General features: G+C 43.9%; 1 protein-coding gene across 2 annotated transcripts in view; it reads left to right on the top strand.

Annotated features, from left to right (window-relative positions):
- PAN3 (poly(A) specific ribonuclease subunit PAN3) overlaps positions 1–21,168 on the top strand; it is a 1,023,990-nt gene extending 1,002,822 nt beyond the window's left edge. For both annotated transcript variants that reach the window (XM_086935164.1, XM_086935165.1), the window contains exon 20: positions 18,270–21,168. In XM_086935164.1, coding sequence (XP_086791290.1) covers positions 18,270–18,410 — 141 coding nt within the window. In that variant the 3' untranslated portion in view covers positions 18,411–21,168. The remainder of the gene's footprint in view (positions 1–18,269) is intronic.
- Positions 21,169–26,887: the final 5,719 nt, after the last annotated feature.

Genomic DNA, 26,887 nt, shown 5'->3' with positions numbered 1-26,887 from the left:
AGCCAGGCTCACCAGTCAGCCTCAGCCAATCACACGCCAGACACAAATTACACAAATATGCCAACTTCTAAAAGTGGCACTTCTACACTAGACACAATCATGCCGCATATACCATTGCGCAGCATTCAATCTCACGAGTTCACACATACCAAACTCGACCCTGCACTCCCCACACATCAGGAACTACCATAGGCCAAGTGAGGTATCATTTCACTCGGGGGAACAAGGGGAACGCTGGGTGGTAGGACATTTGTGCCGGCAGGAGATCCCACGAAAAAAAGTATGGAAAAGTGTTTTTTTACCTAAATTTAAGGCTTGCAGCGAATTCTTGGTAGGAAAACGTTGGAGGACCCACGCATGCCATACCTCCCTGGGCTCCCCCGGGTGTCTAGTTTTCAGAACTGTTTGGGTTTGGTAGTTTCCAAAGATGGCAGCCGATCCCCGGGCCAAAAACTCAGGTGCCCCCCCCCCCTCCCCCCCCAAAAAAACAAGGTAGTTTTGCAAAAGTTTATTTTTAAGTCTCCACCGTACGATTTGGGCCTTTTCCTGTTGCAGCCACTATGCCTACACGCGCAAGTGAGGTACCATTTTTTTCGGGAGACCTGGGGGAAGGCTGGGTGGGTGGAAATTTGTTGCTCCACGCAGATTCCAGAACTTTCCACCACAGAAATGTGAGAAAAATGCGTTTCTTTTGTCAATTTTTTAGCTTTGCAAGGGATTCTGGGTAACAGAACCTAGTGGGAGGCAGTCGAGTCACCCCATCCTGAATTCCCCTGGGTGTCTAGTTTTAAAAAATGTATAGGTTTGTGTTGTGCCATGTTAATGCATTGTTTCCCTATGAGGTAGTCAGCATTCCAGGTGACATCTTTCAGAATGCTGGCTACTGTTTGTTCTGTATTCTATTGCTGGCGGTTGCTAAGGCAGGATGTATTGAGCTTGACCGAAGCTCCTTTCCTTCTTCAAATAAAGAAGTTGAACTTACCTGTGTCCTCTCCGTCCTCAATCTTCAACATTTTGGCGACGATCCTGTGTCCACCCACCTTGTCCTCCTCATCATCTGACCCTTCTCAGCGTGACGTTAATTTTCACCGTTCTGCGTTTTCCTTCAGCGGTCCTTCGTGGAACAAATCCTTCACTTCAAGAGCGGTGGAGCATCGTAAATTTCTTTGCGCTTGGTTGGTTACATCCAAAGGTACTGTGTTTTTTCTTTATTTATTGCCGTTCACGCGCTGCCCGTAAGTCGCGAGATACTTTCACACGCGCAGTGGAACTCGAAGCATTCTCCTTGTGCGATAGCAGTAAGACGCATTTCCTGGAGTTTCCTCGTCAAGCCACGTCATGCATGTCATCACGCACGAAGTATAGCGGCCATTTTGGAAATTTTTGCAAACCATTCAATACAACTGCATTGAACCATTGAAACTGCATTTGCCAACCACGTTTCTTTTCCGTTGCTGACTTTATTTAATTCTACGCAAGTGACAGTGTTTCCTACCTTCCTTATTGCTACACAGTGCCACACAGCGCTTTTAACCAACCTATTTTATTAAACATTCAAACATTATTATTTTGACTTGCTAAAGCATTCCTGCCTCAGCCTAATTCCGTAAATATTTATTATTGTTCTTAAATGGCAACAAAAGCCAATCACACTATTTCTCCCCCACCTGCTTTCCTCATTGAAGGGGAGATTCCCTCTATTGAGTGGGGAGAATGGTTAGGTTTTTTTGAAAATTATTTTGAGGCCATAGATGGCCTTAGGTTTCCTGCGACAAGGAAAAAAGCCATTCTGTTAAATTCGTTGAGCAAAGCAGGCCAACATGTTTTCAAATTTCTTCCTGAGCTCCTGGGTGCGGATGGTCAACCTGTAGACAATCCATACAAGGCACAAATTTTATACGGTACCATTAAAAGGAAAAGAGACTGTTGATCAAATGGTTGCTCGTTTGAGAGAACTCTCTTTGAAGTGTGACTTTGGCGCTATGGCTGACCAACTCATCAGAGACCAACTAATTGTCCAGTGCAAGAAAAAAAGGATGCAAGAGAAACTGTGGGCAGCAAAGAATCCGACTTTGATGGAAGCCATCACCAATGCGAAAGTAGTTGAAGAGTCTGACAAGTGTATGGAAGAAATGCGTCGTCTTGAACTTAAGAAAGAAGAGACTGTCGATGTTGTCAACAAAGTTGATCGTTCTTCTGCTGATGTTAAACATTATGATGTCAAACCTAAGTTCGTTCCTTCTAAGCCAAAATTTCTTAGTGGTGCTTCTGGAGGGAAGAGTAAATTTGTAGGTTGCTTCCGATGTGGAAGTATGTCTCGTGCAGCTGATTTTCAGGGGTGCTTTGCTCGTGATAAGTCTTGTCGCAAATGTGGGAAAAGAGGTCACATTAGCAAAGCATGCAAAGGTCCTTCTTTTAATGAGGTAAACTTTGTTGAAGATGATATTATTCCTCCTGAAATGTCTTTGTGTATTGATGATGATGCCCATGTCTTTTTACAGAGACCCAAAGCAGTTTTTGTTCTTAATGGGATTTCAGTAACGCTCTTAGTCGATCCTGGTTCCATGTTCACAATTATTCCTTACAATTTGTTCAAAGAATGTTGGCCACATATTTCACTATCACATAGTGATATAACACCGAAGGGTTAGGCTGGTGAGATTATCAATTTGAAGGGTTTCATGGATACAACTTTTGAGTTTAAGGGGAGATCGGCAATTGGAAAGGTTTATGTTTCTGCTGATGGTCCAGCTAGTTTGGGTTGGATTCAACAACATGCTCTGCATATTATTCTTGATCCAAGATCAGAGGATACGGTATTGGGTATTGATGATTTTAATGATATTTACACTATCTAAATTTCACAATGTTTTTCGCTCAGATTTAGGTAAATTAGAAGGTTACATGCATGAAATTAAACTTTTAAAAAATGCTACTCCTGTGAGGCATTCTCTTAGGAGGATTCCTATTGCTGTACGTGAAGAGGTCAAACAGATGCTTAATGAAATGCAAAGTCAAGATTTAATTGAGCCAGTGGAAGCCTCTGAATGGCTTTCGCCAGTAGTTGTCACGCAGAAGAAGGATGGAAAACTTTGTTTTTGTGTTGACCTCCGGTCCTTAAATCAAAATATTGTTGGGGTTAAGTTTCCTTTACCCAACATCTCAGAGATGGTGCTCTTGATGGATAAAGTGAAATTTTTCAGTAAACTCGACTTGACATCTGCTTACCATCAGGTGGTATTACACCCTAATTCTAGAAAATTAACTGCATTTGTGACCATGGAGGGTGTGTTTCAGTTTAAAAGGTTACCTTTTGGACTGGCCTCTGCGGCCAGTGTGTTCCAACGTATGATGCATTCCTTACTAAAAGATCTCAAACATGTCCATTACTTCCAAGATGATATTTTGATTACTGGAATAGATGAACTTGAACATAATTGTAATCTAACTAAGGTCCTTCAAACTTTGTTGAGTGCAGGTCTCACTTTGAGGAAAGATAAGTGTCAATTCTTAATGACTGAGATTGATTATTTGGGGTACACTATCTCTCAATCGGGCGTTAAACCCAAATAATATTTGCTAACTGCAATTAAATGTGCACCTGTTCCTTCCAATAAGGATCAAATGAAGTCCTTTTTAGGATTAGTAGAATACTACTCTAAATTTGTATCAAATTTTGCACATAAAACTGAACCTTTACGTTTGCTACTTAGAAAAGGGGTACACTTCATGTGGGAAACTCAACAGTCAGAAGCTTTTGAGATGATTAAAAATGAAATTGTTGGTGCTGGTATTCTTACCACGTTTGAACCAGGTAAGGACACTTATATGACCGTGGATGCCAGTGCTTATGACATTGGAGCTGTTTTATCACAGAAGAAAGGTGGCATGGAAAAAACAGTAGCTTTTGCTTCACGTTCTCTTAGTTGTTCTGAACGGAATTATGCAGTAATTGAGCGAGAGGCATTAGCTGCTGTTTGGGGCATTTTACATTTTTGTACTTATTTGTGGGGAACGCATTTCTCTTTAAGAACCGATCACAAGCCACTGATTAGAATTTTGTCACCAGGTGGAGCTATTAATGGTTCTCCCCGTTAAATGAAATTTGCTGCTAAATTGCAAGAATATACTTATACTTTGGAACATATTTCTGGGTGGAGAAATGTTCAAGCCGATTGCTTGTCCCGTTTGCCTGTTCCATCTGGTAAGGTTAATTGTGATTTTGATGATGAAAGTGTGTGCGTGGTTGCTGGTTTTGAAGATGTTTGTTCTGGTGAGTACCATTCCATTTCCAAGGATGAGTGGCATCAAGCAGTTGTTGAGGATCCAGATTTTATTGAGCTGATTGATGCCATACGGTTAGGTTGGAGACGTGAGGGTGATGTGAAACCTTCCTTACGTAGTTTTGTTAAATTGCAAGAGGAGCTTGGTTTGGGTTCATCCAATGATTAACTTTTACGTGGGGAAAGGTTTGTTCCGCCAAGGTCCCTTAGGAAAAAGCTTTTTCTTCTTGCTCATAAAGGTCATTTAGGGCAAAGTATGACCATTAATCGCCTTAAAAACTGCTTTTAGTGGCCTGGTGTGGATGATGATGTTCGGAGGTGGGTCGAGCAGTGTTTGTCGTGCAGGGAGAGTGAAAAAAGATTGAAGATTGTTACTCCCACTCAGGGCTCAATTGCCAGTGTAAATGATTTGCCTTGCGACATAGTTTGCTTAGACTTTGGACCATGGATTCTCTACCTAATGATTGTCGTTTTGCCATGATTTTAGTGGATGTGTGTTATCGTTGGATGTGTGTGGAGTTCATGAGGAATATTACCACGGATTCTGTAATCAAACAGCTCAGATCTATCTTTTTGAAGGAGAGTTTTCCAAAGATTTTACTTACTGATAACGGGACTCAATTGACTTTGGTGGCTATGTGTACCTTTCTTGGGAATCATGGAATTAAACATATATGTACATTTTTGTATAATCCGCAAGGTAATGGCATTGTGGAGCGGATGAATCGTTTAGTTAAGGTGCCATACAGATGTCCGTTCAAGGTGATGTCCCTAGAGCTGTAGAAGAGTTGGTTTGATCTTATAACACTACGGTCCATAGTGTTACCAATGCTGTTCCTTTTGTGCGTATGCGTGGTAGAATCCCTAAGACAAAGTTGGTTCCGCATTGGTTAATGGAAGATAGTGGTTCTCCAAGAAATGTGTTTGTTTCGGTTAAAACAGGTAAGGTTGAGGTTGGTGATTTGATCAAAATCATACTAGGTCGTAGGGAGCATGGTATGAACAAATTCTCTGATCCACTTAAGGTTAAGGAAGTTCATAGGTGGCATGTTGTGTTGGAGAATGGGCAGTCTTGGAATGTCCGTACAATTGCATTGTATTCTAAAGGTTCAGGAAAAGATGTGGGTGAGGGGTTGAAGAAGGATTCTCCTCAAGGTTTTCCACAATGTGTTCCTCAAGAGTTTAGACGAAAGGCTTTGGTTTGAAAATGTGGTGTTCCTAAAAGAAATAATGATTTTCTAATGTATTAGTTTTGTTTCGCAACAGTTTAGACGAAGGACTTCTGTCCGGAAAAGTGGTACTCTAAAAAACATAATGATTTCTTATGTATTAACTTATCATTTTTCTTAGTATAAATAACATGATCTTTTACATTAGATACAAGTATAAGATGTTATGCAATGTTTAAAACTTGTGTTTTATTTTATTTTCTTTGTTTTTCTTTTTGTTTGTTTATTATAAGAAAGGGAGATATGTTGTGCCTTGTTAATGCATTATTTCCCTATGAGGTAGTCAGCATTCCAGGTGACATTTTCAGAATGCTGGCTACTGTTTGTTTTGTATTCTATTGCTGGCGGTTGCTGAGGCAGGATGTACTGAGCTTGACCGAAGCTCCTTCCCTTCTTCAAATAAAGAAGTTGAACTTACCTGTGTTCTCTCCGTCCTTAATCTTCAACAGTTTGCTACGTTTCCCTAGGTACCGGCAGAGCTAGGGTTCAAAAACAAAAGGTAGGCTCTTTGGCAAAAAAGGACAAGTTTTCACTGCGAAATTGAGGTGCGACCATGTTGCGTTTTGCGCTGTTTTCTTTGGCAGGCACTAGGCAGACCCAGGCAAGTGAGGTACCATTTTTTTCGGGAGACCTGGGCGAACGCTGGGTGGGTGGAAATTTGTGTGAGCCCAGTGATGCCACACTTTTACACACAAAAATGTTTGAAGAAACAAATCTTTTCAGCTACATTTAAACTTTATTAGGTATTCTGAGAAAAGGAACGTTGGAGGATCCACGCAAGCCATACCCCCCTTGAAAGCCCCCGGGTGTCTACTTTACAAAAATGTGTGGGTTTGCTAAGTTTCCCTAGATGGCAATCGAGGAAGGAGTAAAAAACCCATGGGACCCCCCCTAGCTAAAATTAGTTTTGGCAAAATTAGTTGTTTACTTGTGCAGCGTAACAATTTGGGCGCAATATTGCAAGGAAAATATGACGGACATTGTGAGTTTTGCAGGATATTGTGAATAAAATTAATTGTTTGCTTTCACCACAGAGACATCACCATGTAGTCCCATGGGTTTTCAACAATATCTACAATTGGCAGGTTATTCGTAGGCGAAATGTACACCTTGGCACAGAGACTAAAAAAAAAAAGATCCCTACACAGCCATCTATTCCTCAAACACACTCACATACTGGTTGGATTTGGCACGAGGGCGAGTGAGGGTTCAGTATATATCATTTTATTAACAAGAGATTTCACAGAAATGAAATGCACTGTCAATTACATGGACAAAAAACCTGAACCAATAACTCGCAGCTCGTGAGCTGTAAAGCCGCTTCAAGGCACCAACCACTTTACAGGCCATTCACACACCTTTCATACCTGACACACAGAAGACCATTCACACCACCAGGCACAAAAGCAACACATCACAAATTTTTTTTAAAAAGTGACAAGGTGCGTCCTGCTTAAAAAAAAAAAAAAACTACGCAGACATCAAATTTTCAAACACACACATATACTGGTTGGATTTGGCACAAGGGTGAGTGATGGTTCAGTATAAACCATTGTATTAGCGAGTGATTTCACAAAAAATGAAATACATTTTTAATAATTGAAAGGACAAAAAACGGAACCATTGACTCGCAGCTCGTGAGCTGTAAAGCCACAACAAGGCACCAACCTCTTTACAGACCATTCATACACCTTTCATACATGTGACACATACAAAACATTCACACCGCCAGCCGCGGACCCATCACATTACTACACTTCCACCAGCAGACAACGCCAATCAAGGGCCCATTACTTTCACACGCCAACATTCCTGACACAGCAACTACACAAACTCATGGATTACATTGAGTGGCGCTCAACTAGCACTGTGTGTAGTAACCAGCATTAAGTCACTTCCCACACACCACCAGCCAAGCACCAGTCCACGCACACCACCAGCCAAGCACCAGTCCACACACACACCGCCAGGAAAGCACCAGTCCACACACACACCGCCAGGAAAGCACCAGTCCACAGACACCGCCAGCCAAGCACCAGTCCTGGCACACCACCAGCCAAGCACCAATCCAAACACAACACCAGGCAAGCGCAAGACCACGCACACCGCCAACCAAACACCAGACCACGCACACCGCCAGGCAAGCACCAGTCCACACACACCGCCAGGAAAGCACCACTGCACACACAGCGCCAGCCAAGCACCAGTCCAGGAACACCACCAGCCAAGTACCAATCCAAACACACCACCAGGCAAGCGCAAGACCACGCACACCGCCAACCAAACACCAGACCACAAACACCACCAGCCAAACACCAGTCCACACACAGCACCAAGCAAGCGCCACTCCACACACACCGCCAGCCAAGCTGCAGCCCAGGCACACCGCCAGCCAGGCACCAATCCCAACACACCACCATGCAAGCGCAAGACCACGCACACCGCCAACCAAGCACCAGACCACAGACACCACCAGCCAAGCACCAGTCCACAGACACCACCAGCCAAGCACCAGTCCACAGACACCGCCAGCCAAACGCCAAACCATGCACACCCTCGGACAATGGACACTACATGCAAACCAACATCATACTTTAGTTCTTTTTCAATACAAATAAAAAACAAATTGCAAATTGATACAAATCTACTAACACAACAACTAAATCTAAATACACTACACAAATGCCAACTTTGAAACTGAACAATAACTTTTTAAGAATAGAGACCAGCCAGTTCACTTTACCACTCATGGATGCTCCCAAAAGTTATTTTGTGTGTGGTACATTCTAAAAGAAGCAGGTACACACAGCCCAGGGTTAGGACAGTCGGGGCAGTACATACGAACCTCCTTCCGCAAACCTCTTTGCCAACAGACTCTACATCTCCGACTGGGAAAGTCTTTTGAGGTTGTAGGAGGAATTTGATCAGGAAAGTGGCGATCTTTCAATCTGGCAACATTCTCCACCACTCCAACTCTAGGAACACTTGCCTGTTCCACTAAAACAAGGCTGCCTATTACAGACTCCTGAAACTTTACATAAGTCATCTTTGACTGAGGACACAATTGCTGGAACACAACAAAAGCATTAAAGGTTGCCAAGTGGAGAAGATGGATAGCCAACTTCTTGTACCAAATGTAAGCCTTACTAAGAGCAGCATACGGTTCCAACCTCTGATCTACTCTGTCAACACCACCCATGTGCCTATTATAGTCTAAAATGCACACAGGTTTGCGCGCTTCTGCAACCTGACCCCAAAGAGTCACCGGTTCAGTGCTTTCATCATGTATGGAAGTCAACGTGTAGACATCTCTCCTGTCTGAAAACTTCACAGCTAGAAGCTCCTCACAACGCAATGCACTGCACTGTCCCCAAGCAAGCTTTTGACAAACAAGTTCATTTGGGAAACCTTTACGGTTAGAGCGGATTGTGCCACAAGCAACAGTGTCCACTTTGGCCAATTCCCTGAACAACCGCACACCAGTGTAGAAGTTATCTACATATAAATGATGGCCTTTGTTAAAAAAAATCCTCTACCAAGTTCCCACACAATTTTCTCAGTCACTTCAAAACTCGACGGGCAACCAGGGGGGTTAATCCGGGATTCCTTACCGGTGTACACCCTGAAATTAGAGACATATCCAGTACGACTGTCACACAGCATATAAAGCTTAATTCCATAGCGTGCTCTCTTACTAGGAATGTATTGCCTAAATACCAAGCGGCCCTTGAACAACACCAAAGACTCATCCACTGCAATTTCTTTACCAGGAGCAAAGATCTCAGGAAATCGATCAACAAAATGATCAATGACAGGCCGAATCTTGAAAAGACGGTCACAATCGGGGTGATCTCGTCGCAAAGTTAAACCATTGTCAACAAAATTCATCATCCGAAGCAGAAGCAAATACCTATCACGACTCATGACTGCCGGAAATATAGCTGTTGCCATCAAGGGACTAGTAGACCAATATGAAGCCATTGATGGTTTCCTAAGCAAGCCCATCAAAAAAGTCAAACCCAAAAACTTTTTCATCTCCTCCAAATTTGTGGGAGTCCACCGGGTCGCTCTAGCGTGGGGCTTAAGGCTGGCACTGTTCTCCCTCAAAAACTATTCTGCATACAAATTAGTCTGCTCTACAATCTCTGCCAAAAACACATCATCCATAAACAACTTGAAAAAATCAATTGGCAAAACGTTTTCAGTGTTCACTCTACACCCTGGAACACCAGTAAATTCAGGCAATGCCGGCTGCACCATGCCTGGGGCAACTCAGAGGTCAGAACTTTCAACAACCAGTCTTGCATCCTCTGGCTGCCGCCCAGCTGCCTCTTGTCTCCCTACACCAACTGGAAGTCTAGCAGCCCCAGGCTGCAGCCCAGATGCCTTATAATACTCTTTATTTTAATTTACCTTGTGAGGCCAGTAGATGGCACTGTAGGTTCGTTTTTTCACTGATGCGATGATGACCTGTGCTCGATGACTGTTTTCTGTGAAATGGTCACAAAATGTTGGAAGCCCGTATATATATATATTTTTAATATACGTTTTATTCGGGTCATTTCTTATTGAAAATGAAAATATGTTATGGAATCCGATTTTTAAAAAATGTTAGTTACTAAGAGAACTTTTTTTTTTTTAATTGCTTTAAATAGTGCGTTTTGTGTAATTTTACTGTTTGTCATACAGCCATTTTAGTTATCATTCTAGTATGTCAATACTGTAAAAACGGATGTTGGACTTGTATACCACACCTTTAAACCGTCCATTACTGTCTCTTAGTAAGTTTTTCTGCACCAGTGTCTATTCACCCACAGCGGTACGTGATTAGCTGGGGACCAACAAAGGAGGTTCATTAAATGAAGGTTGATAGCTTTATAAGTAGCCTACTGTCATAGTTTTTTCCCAAGGTATATTTGCTTAGGGAGGGCTGGAGACCAACAGAGGAGTTCCATTAAACAAAGATTATTAGCCACAACAGTTGTACCAAGAAAGGGTTAAGGCATAATGTTGTCATTTAGGCATTAGACTTCTACTCCTGTCACCGTAACCTCCATCATAATCAGGTGCTTTTTCCAACCCCATGTGCAATTCGTGCTTTCAGTTAGCTGTTCATGAAGGATCCCACACTTCAGTGCCAACTGGTACACCAGTTGCAAGGTGTCGGGCCAACCACTTTCTTACATTGAGTCCTATGCTGCCATGCTCCACAGAAGGGAATGTGCCTGCTCCTTCCAGTAATTCCCCCGATTGAGAAGATGGGTTGGAGTCGAAGGATGTAAACAGGTAGCTATTTTCCACCGGAGCCATACAGTTCAGGCAAGTTGTGTTTATCATCCAAAATTATCAATAAACTTAAATGTTGATGCACTCCATAAAGACGTTTTCTTTTGATCTCTGTTCTTTGTTTGAAATATGCTCTACAAGATAACGGAACATGCATCAATTTCTAACAGCTAACACAATAGGGAGCACATTTTTCAGATTATAATGTTGCGCAAAATGCATTTCTCCTTGTACGTGAAGTAGTAATTAGAAGTCTCAGGCATTTTTTTTTCCAGTGACCAGTGTTGATCACGTGTCTTGATAAAGGCCTATCCATGGTCCTTTCCCACTCTGATAGGGACTACATATTTGTGCCTATTGGGGAACATAAAGATCCTCAATTGTTGACAAGAGGAGTAGAACTAAGAAAGATGGGACTGATGAATGGCCGAGCATATAAAAAGGCTTAGCGTGGCAGTCAAAATAGAGCTTTTGAAGCAAGACAAATAGTAGTAGAAGTCTCACTCCAGCTACAACCCCCCCCCCCCCCCACCCCCCCTCCATGAAATTATTTGACACCTTTGATAATTGGTCACCTAACACTGACTCGAGACATCTCTGCATTCACGCCCAATCATACCAATGCAGCAATACGGTCACCATATTCCCAGGTGGAGTTGTAGACTGTAACTGATCGAGACTTCTACCTAAAGATTTCTTACCTTAGGTTCCTTCCGAGGCATCAGACTGGATCCGCAAATATTTGAGCAGTCCCTCGTTGCACGCCAAAGGATGGTTTAGTTCAGCTGTGTGTGGCATTGTTGGCATTGTCTGCACTGGTAATGACATGCCCGGTGCCTATTTAGGCGACACCCGGAGAGCTGACCTCTATTTCTTCTTTTTGGATCCGGATTGAGCTCCCCTCAGTCACATTTTGACTGACTTCTTTCGACCTTTTGTCAAAATCTAGTGTGCCTTCTTTTTTGCGCCTTTTTACGAAGATGTCCCTGATGAAGCCCACCAATTTCAAATCTTGTAGTGCCTGTAATCGGTAGTTTTCAGTGACTGACCCCCACTTGGTATGCCTGTGGTGCCTGAAGAGGGACCATGACTCTGTATGATTTGTTGAGTGCAAGACCGTGAACCCCAGGGCCATCCGCAAGTGTGCCATATAGCTCTTGGCCATTTGTCATGCGACTCTGCACCGCTTGAGGTTCTGTTTGCATGCGAGTCTCGGGACTGCTCACGGAATCACTCGCGTTGCTCCATGTCCTACTCCAGGACTTCTTCTGGTAAGCCCCACATGAAGTAGCAGCTCTGTTTGACTTCTCTGTGGTGCGCGCATTCTTAGTATGACATATAATGATCCTGCTCGCAGGTGGTCCCTGTGCACCAGCATCGGAAACTGGGTCGCTCCACATGTCCCCGTATTCCCTAGAGCCAGAGTGACCTCTGCTCCACTCCCAAGAGTTTTATGAGGCTATGAGCTTCATTTTTGAGTGGATGAACCCCTCTGGAGCACTTTTGAGTTCTTGGTGTTTGGGTGGGTCTTCGACTGGGGCTCCGCCAGTGGTTCACCCTCTGCACCATTCTACCCCTTAGGATGAGTTGGTGAATCTGGAACGGCCCGGGCTGTGTCCTCTTTCTAGGACCATTTCAATAGTGTTGTACCCATCGCCGCCCACATCAGTGGCACCAAACTTTTCATGATTCCTAAATCAGATACAGAGCTGGACCGGCGCCATACACCATCTGTTCTGGTACAGACCATACCCAAACACCCTCAATTTGAGACAGAGCCATACTTCACTGTAGGTGTGTCTGAGAAACATTTCTATGCTGACCCCCTAGAAGAGTCGATTGCTGATTACCACTGTTTTGAGTGCCTGGCTGATGCCAGTGGTCTGACACCTCACAGACGCTGTCCTCCTCGTCCCACAGTGGCTACAGAGGAAGAAGATTCCTTTGCAATGATGGTCCGTAGTGTGGCTGACGTCCTGGACCTACAGCTGCTCAGTTCAAATCAAAACAGATGTTTTGACAGAGGTGCTTCAACTGAAGGTATCCCCATCAGAACCCTAACTAAGATCGACTGACATAGGACCACCTTGTGCTCTTGTGAAAGGAAGTACTGAGCCTTCTAGCCAAAGGAGCCATTGTGAGCGGGACAGCATCAGAAGTAGGTTGTGGTTGTTATTCTTGCTACTTTCTGGTGCCAAAGAAAGATGGAGGCCTCTGTGCTATCTTGGATCTGCGCCCTCTCAATTACTTCTAGATGCTCACTGTGGCTCAGGTCTTATCTGCCCTCGACCCTAAAGAATGGATGGTAGTATTGGACTTGCAGGATGCCTATTTTCATGTTCTTGTCCTGAATGTTTACAGTTCACCAGGAGCATTATCAGTTAGCTGTCCTTCTCTTTGGTCTTACCAGTGCCCCATGGGTGTTCACCAATGTGATGGCGGTGATTGCAGCACATATGCGGAGGTCTGGTGTTCCAGTTGTCCCTTATTTTGACGATTGGTAGGCTCGCCCCAGGCAGTCGTCTCCCACCTCCAGAACACGGCACAGCTCCTGCACTCTCTGGGGTTCACACCTGACTCTATCTTAGATGCTCCCTTTCTTCGGAGCGGTTATGTATGCAGTGCAGTTTCCTGTTTCCAGCGAATCCAGAATATTCGGGCTATGATACCGATTTTTCAGCCTTTATCCTGCATTTTGGTGAGATTGACTCTGAGGCTGCTGGGTCCCATTGCCTCCTACATCGTGTTGGTAAATCATGCCCGTTGGCATGTGCAGGCTTTTCAGTGGGACTTAAAAACCCAGTGGGCACTGAATCAGGAAAATCTCTCTCCCTCACCCAGATATCAGTGGTAACTGCAAAAGACCTGAAGTGGTGGCTCATGGACTGCAAATTGGTCAACAGCAGACCTCTTTTCCACACCCAATCCTGGAAAGGGTGAGTATCAAAGGACTCTGGTCTCCAACGGAGTTCGGGCTTCACCACAACCTGCTGGATAACCGGGTGATACGGTTGGCATTTACAGCCTTTCTTCCTTAGATCAAAGGAAGGCTAGTGCACGTGTTCACTGACCACAACACTGCCATGTGGTACTGCAAAAAGCGAGACCTGGTAGAGTTGTAGACCCTTTGTCAAGAGGCTCTTTGCCTCTATACATGGCTAAAATTTCAGGGCATTTCCCTGGTGGTTCAATACCTGGTAGGCTCACTGAACGCTGAGCAGACAGGGTCAGCTGTTGATGCTTAGCAGATCATAAATAGTGTCTTCATGCGGAGGTAGTGCAAGGTCTCTTCTAAGATTGGGGAGATTCTTGGTTAGATCAATTCGCCACTGCAGAGAATGCCCAATGTCAGCACTTTTGCATGCTAGAATTTCCAAGGCAGCTCTCACTTGGAGAGGCATTTCTTTGCGAGTGGAGCTCGTGACTCATACGCTTTTCTGCTGATTCCACTCCTGACTAGAGTTCTCACGACAATCAAGAGTGACTGGGCCCAAGTCATCTTAGTGGCTCGGCACTTGGCATGGAGACTATCCAGAAATCCCGAGCATGATCATCTGTGCTCCGGTCAGGTTGTCAGTTCTGGAGGATCTTCTGTTGCAACAAAGGGGCAGGGTACTGCAGTCAAACCTGTCCACTCTTCAGTTTCATGCATGGAGATTGAGCGGTGACAGTTTGAGTATTTGATGTCCCTCCCAAAGTATGTGATGTCATTCGGGCAGTCAGGCTTTTACTAAAACAATCTACGCCTGCCAATGGGACAAGTTTGTGATTTGGTGTACATCCAATTCAGGCGATACTCTGTCAGAACCTTTGTCTGAATTTCTCATTTTCATTCTTTCTTTGGCCAGACACTACTTTGGGCACAGTAAAAGGATATCTGTCTTCCATTTCAGCTTTCTTACCATTACCGGATCAACCTTCCCTGTTTAAATCACCTGTTGTGACTAGATTCCTGCAAGGTTTATAGCATATATTCCCTCCTATGACCTTTATTATGCGCCAGTGGGACCTAAATCTAGTTCTCACCTTTCATATGTTCGCCTTTGAGTGGATGCAAAGCTGGCCTTCACAGCTCCCAACTATCAAAACTGTCTTCCTTGTGGCAATAACATCTACCTGGAGGGGTAGCATATTGCAGTCACTTTTTGACAGGCTGGTTCTTAGAAAACCAGGCTTTTTTTCTTTCTAAAGGTGAACACAGCCTTTCACGTTTGGCAAAGCATCGCCCTGCCTACCTTTCCCCCCCTATCTCATCCTTCTAAAGAAGTGTAGAGACTCCATTATCTAAGTCAAAAAGAGCATTATTGTTCTGTTGTGGTCATGCTGAAGAATTCTGGGTAGATGATCAATTCTTTGTTGGATTTGCATGGGCAAAGAAAGGCAAGGCTATTTTAAAAAACATACCTCGATGAATACTCCTTTGGATTAAGATCTGTTAAGCAACGGCCAAGAAACAACCCCCTGAGTGCTTAAGAATTCACTCCAGTTGAGCTACTGCTGCTTCCACTGCCTTTAATAGAGGAGTCCCAGTCCTTTTCATCTGCCAAGCAGCTATGTGTGCATCACTGCACTTGTTTGCTAAACACTATTACCTCGACAGTCTGGTCCGACGAGATGGGCACTTTGACCATTTGGTCCGCCAGGACTTCTTAGTTTAAGATCGTCTGTAGGCCCACTTCCGCAGAGAGATTGCTTTGGTATCTATTCTAAAGTAGCGAATCTGTGGTTAGTAGTGTCTATCAGATGCGAACAAACAAAATGGAATCCACTCAAGGAGTGGTGGTGGTCCCTAAAGTGATGGGGAACACACAGTGTTGTTTGAATGCCCCTCACACACCAACAGGCCCCTTGGTGTCATGCTTCATCATCGGGGCCTTCGCACCCCTCTACGGGATGCGGCGTGCTACGACTCACGGCTACGCAGGAGCACTAAGTAGTGAACTATGTGAGGAAGTGTGTTTTCTAAGTGAGTGAAGTGAAGTGAGGTGAAAAAGTGAGAAAATAAAAAAATTCCTGGCTCGTAGGAAAAAATAATTTATTACGTCCTCGGCTGGTATTGTTAAAAATGTGCAAAGTGGGGTTGTAGGTATACGAATTAAGGTATTACAACCACGGCGTCAACATGTTTCGGAGCACAGGGGCTCCTTCTTCAGGACAAGGATAAGCACGTATCCTTACCTTACTCACATGAGAAATGTCAAAGTGTTTAAAAAGAATTACAACAATGTGTAATGTACTTAACAATGTTATAAGTCAGTTCAGTTGCGCCCAATAGGCGTTGATGAGAACTTCTTGGTCTCAGTCTGATAACCTCATGAGCCTATGCGTAGTATTGGGGGGATCCTTCCACAATGCTCAGTAAAGCAACGGTTACCGCACAGCTATTTGCCTGCCTTCCCCTCAACGCTGTTCCGATGATTCATCAACGCCTATTGGGCGCAACTGAACTGACTTATAACATTGTTAAGTACATTACACAATGTTGTAATTCTTTTTAAACACTTTGACATTTCTCATGTGAGTAAGGTGAGGATACGTGCTTATCCTTGTCCTGAAGAAGGAGCCCCTGTGCTCCGAAACATGTTGACACCGTGGTTGTAATACCTTAATTCGTATACCTACAACCCCACTTTGCACATTTTTAACAATACCAGCCGAGGACGTAATAAATTATTTTTTCCTACATGCCAGGTATTTTTTAATTTTCTCACTTTTTCACCTCACCTCACTTCACTCACTTAGAAAACACACACCCTCACATAGTTCACTACTTAGTGCTCCTGCGTAGCCGTGAGTCGTAGCACGCCGCATCCCGTAGAGGGGTGCGAAGGCCCCGATGATGAAGCATGACACCAAGGGGCCTGTTGGTGTGTGAGGGGCATTTAAACAACACTGTGTGTTCCCCATCACTTTAGGGACCACCACCACTCCTTGAGTGGATTCCATTTTGTTTGTTCGCATTATCAAGGGAGACCGAATCCACTGACTCTCTCTCTCCCCCTTTTGGTTATATTGTGTGTCTATCAGATGTACAAGTTTCTCACCATGGGTAACACTTAATCTGGTAGAGGCTATCTAGCTAAAGATTCTATCTAACTACAGATTCCTTACTGAACCCTGCCCCACAATCCTCCCTGTTTTGCAAACTGTCTTAACGCAAATAAGAGAACCTTTAGAACTTCACAGGGACACTAGTCATTCCTCTGCAGCTTGGCACTCCGGTCAGTCAGCTCGCTGGAAAGGCGCCTCTAAAGGCACTGCACATGTCATTTACAATGCCAACAATGCCAACTACACCACATGGAGTCAAATTCGCAACCCACTGGCACACAAAAGGGATTGAAAAAAATTTGCAGATCTAGTCTGTCACCTGGTAATATTCTATGGTAAGGAAATCTGCGGCTAGATAGTTTGTACTAGATAAAGCATTACCGAAGGTAAGTAACATGTTCGTTCTGTCTGTTGTGATGCACTTTTTAGATCATTCTCCTCCTATGGAGCCTTTCCTTGTATGTTATTTACTGTGACACTCCATATCGCCTTATGGACCAGGGTGGTCTCAGGGCACCTGTGCTCTGACCAGCAGTACAGCTCCATCACAATCCCCCTATTTATAATCTCGAGATTCAGCTCAGTGTAGCTACAGCAAAATCTTGCCTCGCCCAGGCTTCTGTAGGTTGATTTTCGACAGTCAGAGCACCACTCCGGAGGGGGGAGCAGCAGGGGCTTTAATCTCACATTTGATCTATCTTATCTCCCCCATGTCTAGACACAAAGCTGATGTGCTGCTGCCACTGTTTCTGCAGCACACCGTGTACGAATTGCCGGTGTCCTCATGCTTTCACAAACGGTTATCATTAAACCTTGTCAAAAGTCAGCACACTTTGCCATTTTAACTGCAGAAAGATCCTGGCGTTCTCTGTCGCTTTCCGACTCCCTCTTAGCGAAGTAGGTGAAATGCAGGACACCGTTTACAAAACTCAGAGATAAGCTGCCATCTGGTAGAGTGCATAGCCGGCAACTTTGCATCGCTTTCTATCAAACCCCTGGTACAGTAAGCCTTGTGCTTTAGCAGCTGAAGAAAGGTGAGTGGAGCGGCAGAATAATAGCGGAGTTTCAGAAACGTTTTACATGTTAGTTCAGGTGCATTAATTGTTATTGAAGTCAATTATAGTTGTCAAATATCGGATATAGTCATTTTCTGCAATCATCTATGCACATCCCCAAGGTTTTTCGTAGCTTAAATTAAACTGGAACGTTATAAGGAATAGTCTATGTACTTGTTTTTATTGATTTTTATTGTCTGAATTTGAACTTTAAAACCATCACTTGAGATCCTGAAACTTTTCAGTTAGTATGGAAACACCTTTTTTTGTTTCAGGCTGAATTATAAGAATGTTTTATTCAGAAAACAAAAATCGTGATTAGACATTAAGAAGAAATCTATAATTTGTTTTTAATTCCTTTACAGTTGGACGCTGGTGTGCCAGAAAAAATCAGCCTCATTTCCCGAGATGAGAAAAGTGCGCTTGTGGTGACTTACAGTGATTTAAAACGCTGCTTTGAAAATACGTTTCAAGAACTGCTTGCAGCGGCAAATGGTCAGTTGTAGTATTTGCTGAAAGCATGCAGGACATTGCTGAGGAACTAAACCAATAGCAAATTGCACTACAGCTGATTTGTCATTGTCATCTCATTTCACAATTGGGAAACAAACAGGAGATGAGCAAAGCTGCTTGCACTTCAGTCAGGTACACTGTTACTTGAAAGGAAGAATGTTGCATTTATTCGAAAGCTATGGCTGCCATTGGAGGCTTTATCTGTGAAGAAATTTATTTTAGATAAAAGGAACACTATCGGGTGCTTAATGTTCCTGCTTTTATTTTTTCCACTTGTATATGCACTAATTTAAATTTTTTAAAGACTTTTTGAACTTCAACATTTTGCCACAGTGTATACGTATTAAGGGAAAATATTTGCAAGAACAATTCGCGGTGCAATATTTTTTTCAAGGATGATATTGCAAGGACGTGTTTGTGCTCGGAAAAGCATAAAGGACCATACAAATTATTCCATTTAATCTGCGTGCTATAAACTTGCAGTTTGTTTGTAATCTTTAGAAAGGTGTGTTGAATACAATCCTTTTTCACCACATATAGTTTACATACCCAAGACAGAAGATGCATAAAAAATCAAATGATTTATTAAATGCCTTCTTTAATCTTTGTTCCCCGCCGAACTGGCATAGTGGTACAAATTGAACACCCCGTTCTGTAAGAATCCTATGCTTTTTATTTCCTCAAACACAACCAGCGCCTTTTAAAATATTGTTGCTTGTCTGATGCATTCATGTTTGCAGATTTTTAACGGAACATTGAAACAAATTGTGTTAAATGCCTGAAGTTTCAGGGCTGTATTAATTTAGGTTTACAGTATGTATTTGTTGCATAAAATGCTATTCTTTGAACCACAGCGTTATTATGGTACTTTACACTGGAAACAGATACAAGGAACACTGGTAAGGAGGTTAAACACAGCAGTTACCTGCCAACAAGAGTGGATGAAGATTTGCAATATGGACCTGGAAGGAGGAAGCTCTGCTGTGCCTTTGCCATCACTGCTTAGTCCAAAGTAATATTACTTTTGATAAATAACAAAAAACCTAAACTACAGAAGTTGAATCTTAAAGAAATCCGTCACTTTACTTTCTATGCTAACTTTCAGCATCTAGACCAGTGGTTCTGACGCCAAATTTGGTATTAATTAAATAATTAGCATAATATAAACAGTGAACCTTTCATACCGAAGACTGCCAAATATATGTATTTCTTAAGTGGTAACTGCATCCTGTTTTTTCCTCCGCACTGAATGTTTTAAAGGCACCAAGTGCTAGCCCCTGCGGTTTTGAAGAAAACATGGAAACTGAACTTGGTTGTAATGGACTCTGCGCATTTGCAACAAATGTTACGGACTTCACTTTTAAATGATCAATCTTTGTAGTTTTGAGAGAAGTTTTTAATATTTCTCTGCTGTCCACTTTTATAAGCTTTAATATAATTCTGTCATTTGAGACTTGCATCAAGGAAAGATTATCTCCACTTTGCAGACTTTGAAGACCACATGATAAATTGCTTTACACATTTTGAAAAGCATGGACAAGAAGGCCGTAGCTGGGGTATCACAGGTTGTTTAGTATACAAGCCAGAGTATTGTTGCACTTAATTTATTCAAATTTTAACATGAACAACATTGTTAAATTCAGAGATTAATTGCCACAATATTGTTCTTTTTACATGGAAGAACACAAACGTTGAGGTTTAACATGCAAAGCGGTCTTTTGTCATTAGCTCAAGTTATTGAGAAAAGAGCAAATCTTTTTTATGTTTTTGACAAATCATATTGTAATCTTTTTGTATAAACAGTGCTTGTATTCTAAAGAAAATATGAAATGCTTATTTGTAAGCAAACTGAGGTTTTTTTCCTTCCAAATTTATTTTCTTTGAAAATAGAAAATGAGATCCTCTGTTTAGTTACGGGGCTAAGGCACATTGAAAAGTAAATTTGTGGACCAATTCTTAAGAAAAACTAAAAGCAGATTTAAGGAGGGCTTTTCTTTTTGATCACTTGTAGACCAGCATATTTGCCCTCTGCTATATTCTAAATTGCAGAACTAAATGTGTTGTGCATAAAACGTGTTAGCTTTGCCCCTCACCGCCACCCCCCCGACACCCCACCTGACCCCCCCACCCACCCCACCCAACTTACCCTCAGGACTTGGTCGAACGTTGATGGCTAATGTTCTCATCAGACAAATGTTGATGTTGGGTAACACAAGCTTACTTTTGTTTGGTTTTGTATTTTCGTTATTGTGTCTCTGTTTTTGATATAATTTCTGAAAAGCTACTCCAGTTCTGTTGGGTATTTTGGGAAGCCCATTTTTACCCGTTTTGATTCCATTTACAAAGGATTGTCTTAATGTTACCTTTGCACGAAGATTTAAATCCCAGCTTTTTGTTCCCACAAGTATGCCGTCCTATGTATGGGAACTTTATGACCTTATATGTTTTTGACAGATAAAAAGCACAGAAAAGACAACCTTTAAAATCATGTAATGATGGTCATTCAAAGTTTTGTACCTTTAAAGTTTTTGTTTGTGGACTTACTGATTTGTAAATATTTTGTTGAAGATACCAGTGTATTTTTTATTTTATTTACCCTTGTTTCAGTAATTCATGTGTCACCTTTGGCTTCCCAAAAATGCCACAGTGGTGTCACTTTGTAATGTCATTATCCCATTGTGTTACCCATCTTAAACATTGTTTTGAAATTTCATGTGTACAGCAGTATTTTTTAATAAAGAATACCAGAAATAATTGGGTTTGCCTAATGATATACCATTATGTTGTGCTATTTTGGTAATATTGATTATACAAGTAATGTGCTATTTTGGTAATATTGATTATACAAGTAAGTAACCACTGTGATAATTAAGTTGCTATCATTGTTGCATCTGATACTAGTTTTGACCTCTGAGCAAACCTAGCACTTTTTGCGCAAAATAGTTTGGATTAATCCAGCACCTCAATAATTTTGGCAAGGCGGATTTAGAATTACTGTCCAGCTACTTAATATATTTCCTGTTTTATATTATCTGTAACTCATCTTCCCTGCATTATATAGTGTCTGAACAGTATTTTCTGATAGATACATTTTAATCCCAGATTCCTCACCTTGTGAATAAAACACCAGGTGTCAGACTGCATTGGGAAACTTTCAGAACAGTTCTCCTCTGCACCGTTTGGCGGCATCCTGCTGCTCTTTGTCGACGTCATTCTGCTCCAGCAGTGACTAGTGGAGCTGCATATAAGCACCGCCTATGTGTGCTGATGTCAGTTTCTTTCTTGCTATGGCTTCAGATGCAAATCCAGAGCTTCTCCCTGTCCATATTATTTTCGACATAATCGTTCATGTGTGCAAGGGAAATGTCACCCTCTAAAATGACAGCGTTCAGGCTGTGCAGGGACTTTCACAAACCGATGTCTGTGGCGGATTCTCACAAAGCTTGTTTGTGGAGCCTTGGGTTCTCCAACGCCTGCGGTGACAGTGTGCAGACGAAGCCAAAGGTCATATGGGAATCGCAGGCCAAGCGAATGTCACCAAACACAAGAAGAGTCTAAGTCTTGATCGGTCAAAGTCAAAATAAACATGTCCACTCCCACTCCGAGGTTGTTCCCGCAGCAGGTCATCACGGGCAAAGTCTTTGGGTAAGTCGAAGAAAAAACACAAGAAATCTTAGCAGGAAATGGCCCCTTTCTGCAACTTTCGAACTCGAGAGGGCATGAGGGTATCTGTATGCGTCTCAGTCTCGATTTCCATTGGAGCTGATTCAGAGTCTTTTCTGATGCTCCCTGAATATCCAGGCTTGTTGGCGACGTCACAGCAAGTTGAGGCCTTCAGAGAGGCCACACTCTGCATTTGTGGTACTTTATCAGCTCCCTTTGGTGCGCCTTCGGTCCTAAGGATCCCCAGGGACCTTCAGCTGGTGGGTCCTCCTACGGTGCCGTCTGTGCCCTTTGGACCTTTATTGGGTTCATCACTGACCGTTTTCCCTAAATTGATGCCAATACCAGATTAGGATATCCAGCCTATTGTGCTATCCGACTCCGAATTGAACCAAAGGCGCAACTGACACGTAACCTCTTGGTAATCCTTCAGATACCTTGGCCTTATCACACGGTAATCTTTTTGTCACTCATTTTGAGAATGACCTCTATGATGATGGGTACAATTACGTTTCCCAGTGTGATGAAAAGAACTGGTATGAAGAGCTTCACGGACCCAGCGGATTTGACACTTCCCCTAATACTGGCCTGATATCTTCTTCAGGTCGTGCTACAGAGAAAAGTCAACTTTCGCTGTAGTAATACGAAGGGTAGCTGAGGTTTTAGATCTGTATTCTTTATCTGTAATCTGTTATAGACACTGCATCGCCGGACATCGCCTTCCTTACAGAAACCTGGATGAACACCTCATCAGCGCCTGACATCGCCATAGCCATCCCGGACGCTTACAAGATCATCCGAAAAGACCGCACCAACCAAACAGGAGGAGGCATCGCCATCGTCCATAAGAACACCATCCGAATCACGACCAGCTCCGGCGATAACCTCGCTACCGCCGAACACCCCCACTTCCAGATCCACACCGACCCCAGGACCACACTTAGAGGCACCCTCATCTACAGACCACCAGGAACCCGCACACAATTCAACAAAGACATCACTGACTTCATCAGCCCACATGCCCTCACCTCCGAGAACTACATTCTACTGGGAGACCTCAACTTCCACCTGGAAAAGAAAAACGACAGCAACACCACCACCCTTCTGGACAACCTGGCCAATCTCGGACTCAAACAACTTGTTGACACCCCCACCCACCTTGCCGGACACACGCTTGACCCTATCTTCACCTCCAGCAAACACATCTCCTTCGATCACACCACAGCTCTTCATTGGACGGACCACAGCTGCGTTCACTTCAACTACAAAAAGACCTCGACCAACAACCCCCCACAACCTGTTCCTCGAAGAAACTGGAACAAAATCACCGCCGACCAACTCTTCACATCGCTTAACCAAAACCCTCCTGCCATATCATCGGACCCAAAACAAGCTGCCACCAAACTCACACAATGGATCACCCACAGCGCTGACGAATTAGCACCATTGAAAAAACACCAGATCAAACAAGGTAGCTAAAAGGCCCCCTGGTTCAACGATGACCTTAAGAAATCCAAGAAGTTATGTCGTACTCTCGAGAAAACCTGGAGAAAAAACCCAACCACTGACAACCTGACCACCTTCAAGGACGCCACCCGCAAACGCCACCAATTGATCCGATCCACCAAGAAATCGGCATTCAAGGATCGACTTGACAACAACGCCCACAACAGCAAGGAACTATTCAACATAGTCAAAGAATTTACCAACCCCACCGCCGGCACAAACGACATCACTCCCTCCCAAGACCTCTGCGACTCTTTATCCTCTTTCTTCCACAACAAAATCGCCGACATACATAACAGCTTTGAAAACCAGTCCGAAGAACAGTCCACTCCACCCACCTCCGAACCAATACAAAACTCTCACAGCCTTTGCGTCTGGAACCCAATCACTACTGAAGACACCATCTGCCTGATGAACTCCATCCACTCAGGATCGCCAACCGACCCATGTCCCCACCACATTTTCAACAAAGCAGACTCCATCATCGCACCCCATCTCTGCGATGTCATCAACTGTTCCTTCAACTCCGCTACCTTCCCAGAAAGCTGGAAACATGCTGAACTCAGCGCCCTTCTGAAGAAACCCACAGCAGACCCCGCTGAACTTAAGAACTACCGCCCGATCTCACTCCTCCCATTCCCTGCCAAAGTCATTGAGAAAGCCGTCAATAGTCAGCTCGCCGCCTTCCTTGAATCCAACAATTCCCTCGACACCTCACAGTCCGGCTTCCGAGCCAAACACAGCACCGAAACCGCCCTCATCGCAGCTACAGACGACATCCGAACGCTACTGGACAACGGAGAAACAGTTGCCCTCATCCTACTTGACCTCTCCGCCGCCTTCGACACAGTCTGCCATAGCACCCTCATACAACGCCTCAGCAACGTCGGAATACAAGGAAAAGCTTTGGACTGGATCATCTCGTTCCTCGCCGGGAGAACCCAGAGAGTCCGCCTCCCCCCCATTCAATTCAGAGGCCACCGAAGTCATCTGCGGAGTACCACAAGGATCATCACTCAGTCCCACCCTCTTCAACGTTTACATGAGTCCCCTCGCATCCATCGCGCGACAACACAACCTCAACATCATCTCCTACGCAGACGACACCCAGCTGATCCTCTCCGTCACCAAAGACCCTAACACCGCCAAAACCAATCTACACGTAGGAATGAAAGAAGTAGCCGAATGGATGAAGAACAGCCGTTTAAAACTAATCTCGGACAAAACGGAAGTCCTCATCCTAGGATCATCCCCCTCTGCCTGGGACGACTCATGGTGGCCACCGGCCCTGGGTACAGCACCCATACCTACAGACCACGCACGTAACCTGGGCTTCATCCTAGACTCCTCCCTCTCGATGACCAGACAAGTCAACGCCGTCTCATCTTCATGCTTCAACTTCCTTCGCATGCTCAAAAAAATCTTCCGTTGGATCCCCACCGAAACAAGAAAGACTGTCACCCACGCATTGGTCACTAGCCGACTGGACTATGGAAACACCCTCTACGCCGGAACCACAGCCAAACTACAGAAAAAACTCCAACGCATCCAAAACGCCTCAGCCAGACTCATATTTGACATCCCCCGTCAAGCTCACATTACCAGTCACCTGAAAAACCTTCATTGGCTCCCCGTCAACAAGAGAATAACGTTCTGTCTCCTCACCAACGCACACAAGGCCCTCTACGACCTAGGATCCGAATGCCTCAACACACGACTGTCCTTCTACACACCCACCCGCCAACTGCGATCATCCAATCAAGCCCTCGTCGCAGTTCCGCGCATCCATAGATCCACCATGGGAGGAAGATCCTTCTCCTACTTAGCGGCCAAAACCTGGAATTCTCTCCCCACTCACCTCCACCTTACACAGAACCACCTTTCCTTCAGAAAGCAGCTAAAAACCTGGCTATTCGATAAGTAATGCACACACCCTCCCCCATGCGCCTTGAGACCCTCTGGGTGAGTAGTGCGCTATACAAATTTCGGAACTTCAACTTAATTGCCAACCATGATAGTGGCACTAACGTATTGACAACGTGGCTAGGCTCCCACTGAGCAACTGTTTCCTTTTAACAAATCACTTACTGACAACCTTCTGGGCACCTGGGCAAAGCCCTGTTCAGGGCCGCCCTTTAAAATTCAAATTGCCCATTACCATTGTCCTGCATTTGGCGATCCTGCATTAATACAGTATCCAACTCCGGGAAGTCTGGTGGTCCACCAGCAGGATGAGCCCCAATGCTTCCCTACTGCTCCCCCTGGCCAAAAGTCCAAAATGAATAGAGACATTTGGCAATGGGATTTTCTCCCCCTAGTTTTTGCTCTGAAGATATGTCCATGGCAGTTGTCTCCTCAGCTGTTACTCCCATACAGTGTGGGATGCATTGCCTCAAGTTTTATCGGCTAGTCTGGACAACCTTATAGTGTCTCTTACACTGGCTATCTAGAAGGCAAAATTTGTGATACTCTCGGCACTGAACACAACTAATTGTCTGGAACTTGTCATTGGTATCAATTTGGCCATCAGACACCAAGCCTGGATTCGGTTTGCATAGTTTTTCAGCGACGTTCAGGGATCTTTAATGGACAAGACTTTGACGAATCTCTGCTTTTTGGCGATAAAGTGGACTTGGTCTTTGCACATTTCAAGGAGATCAGAGCCACTGCATGTTCCTTGGGCCAGTATACTTCCACAATGCAATTCCCTCCAAGGGTTTGCAGGCCATCACAACAGACAAGTACATCCTCCAAATTGTCCATTGAGGCTATGCCCTTCGATTCCTTTCTACCCCGCTGCACCTTCCACCGCCTTGCGGGCTTCTGGCAAAGCAACATCTGCCATCCTTACGTGCCTGAATTGCAGGCCCTTATGGCTAAAGGTTCCATAGATAGGGTGCTGGCCGCGTAAGTAAGAACTGGTTGCAACTCCTGCTACTTGTTTGTGCCGAAGAAGGTCAGAGGCCTTCATCCTATTTTAGGTTTTCACCCCCCAGCACTTTCCTGCAGTAGGTTGACAAATTCAAAATGCACACTGTGAGGAAATGAGGTCTATTATATAGTGTGGTTGTGCGACCTCTGTGTAATACACTCACTAACCCCTATGGGACCCTTGGCTTTCGTTTGTCAAACCTTCAGCTCAACCCTGGGTAGCTGTGGCTCTTAGCAGCAAGACTTCCATAAAGGATCAAATGTAAAGAATTTAAACAGCAACAAAACAATTGAAGAAGAAATCGACAAGACATTAAAGTAATATGACACCAGTTTATAAAAATAGACTGTATTTTTAGATACCACATCA

Source organism: Lissotriton vulgaris, chromosome 8, assembly GCF_964263255.1.
Source record: "Lissotriton vulgaris chromosome 8, aLisVul1.2, whole genome shotgun sequence".
Classification (NCBI taxonomy): Eukaryota; Metazoa; Chordata; class Amphibia; order Caudata; family Salamandridae; genus Lissotriton; species Lissotriton vulgaris.
The sequence above is the reverse complement of the archived record's forward strand: the minus strand, read 5'-3'. Positions and strand labels throughout refer to the sequence as shown.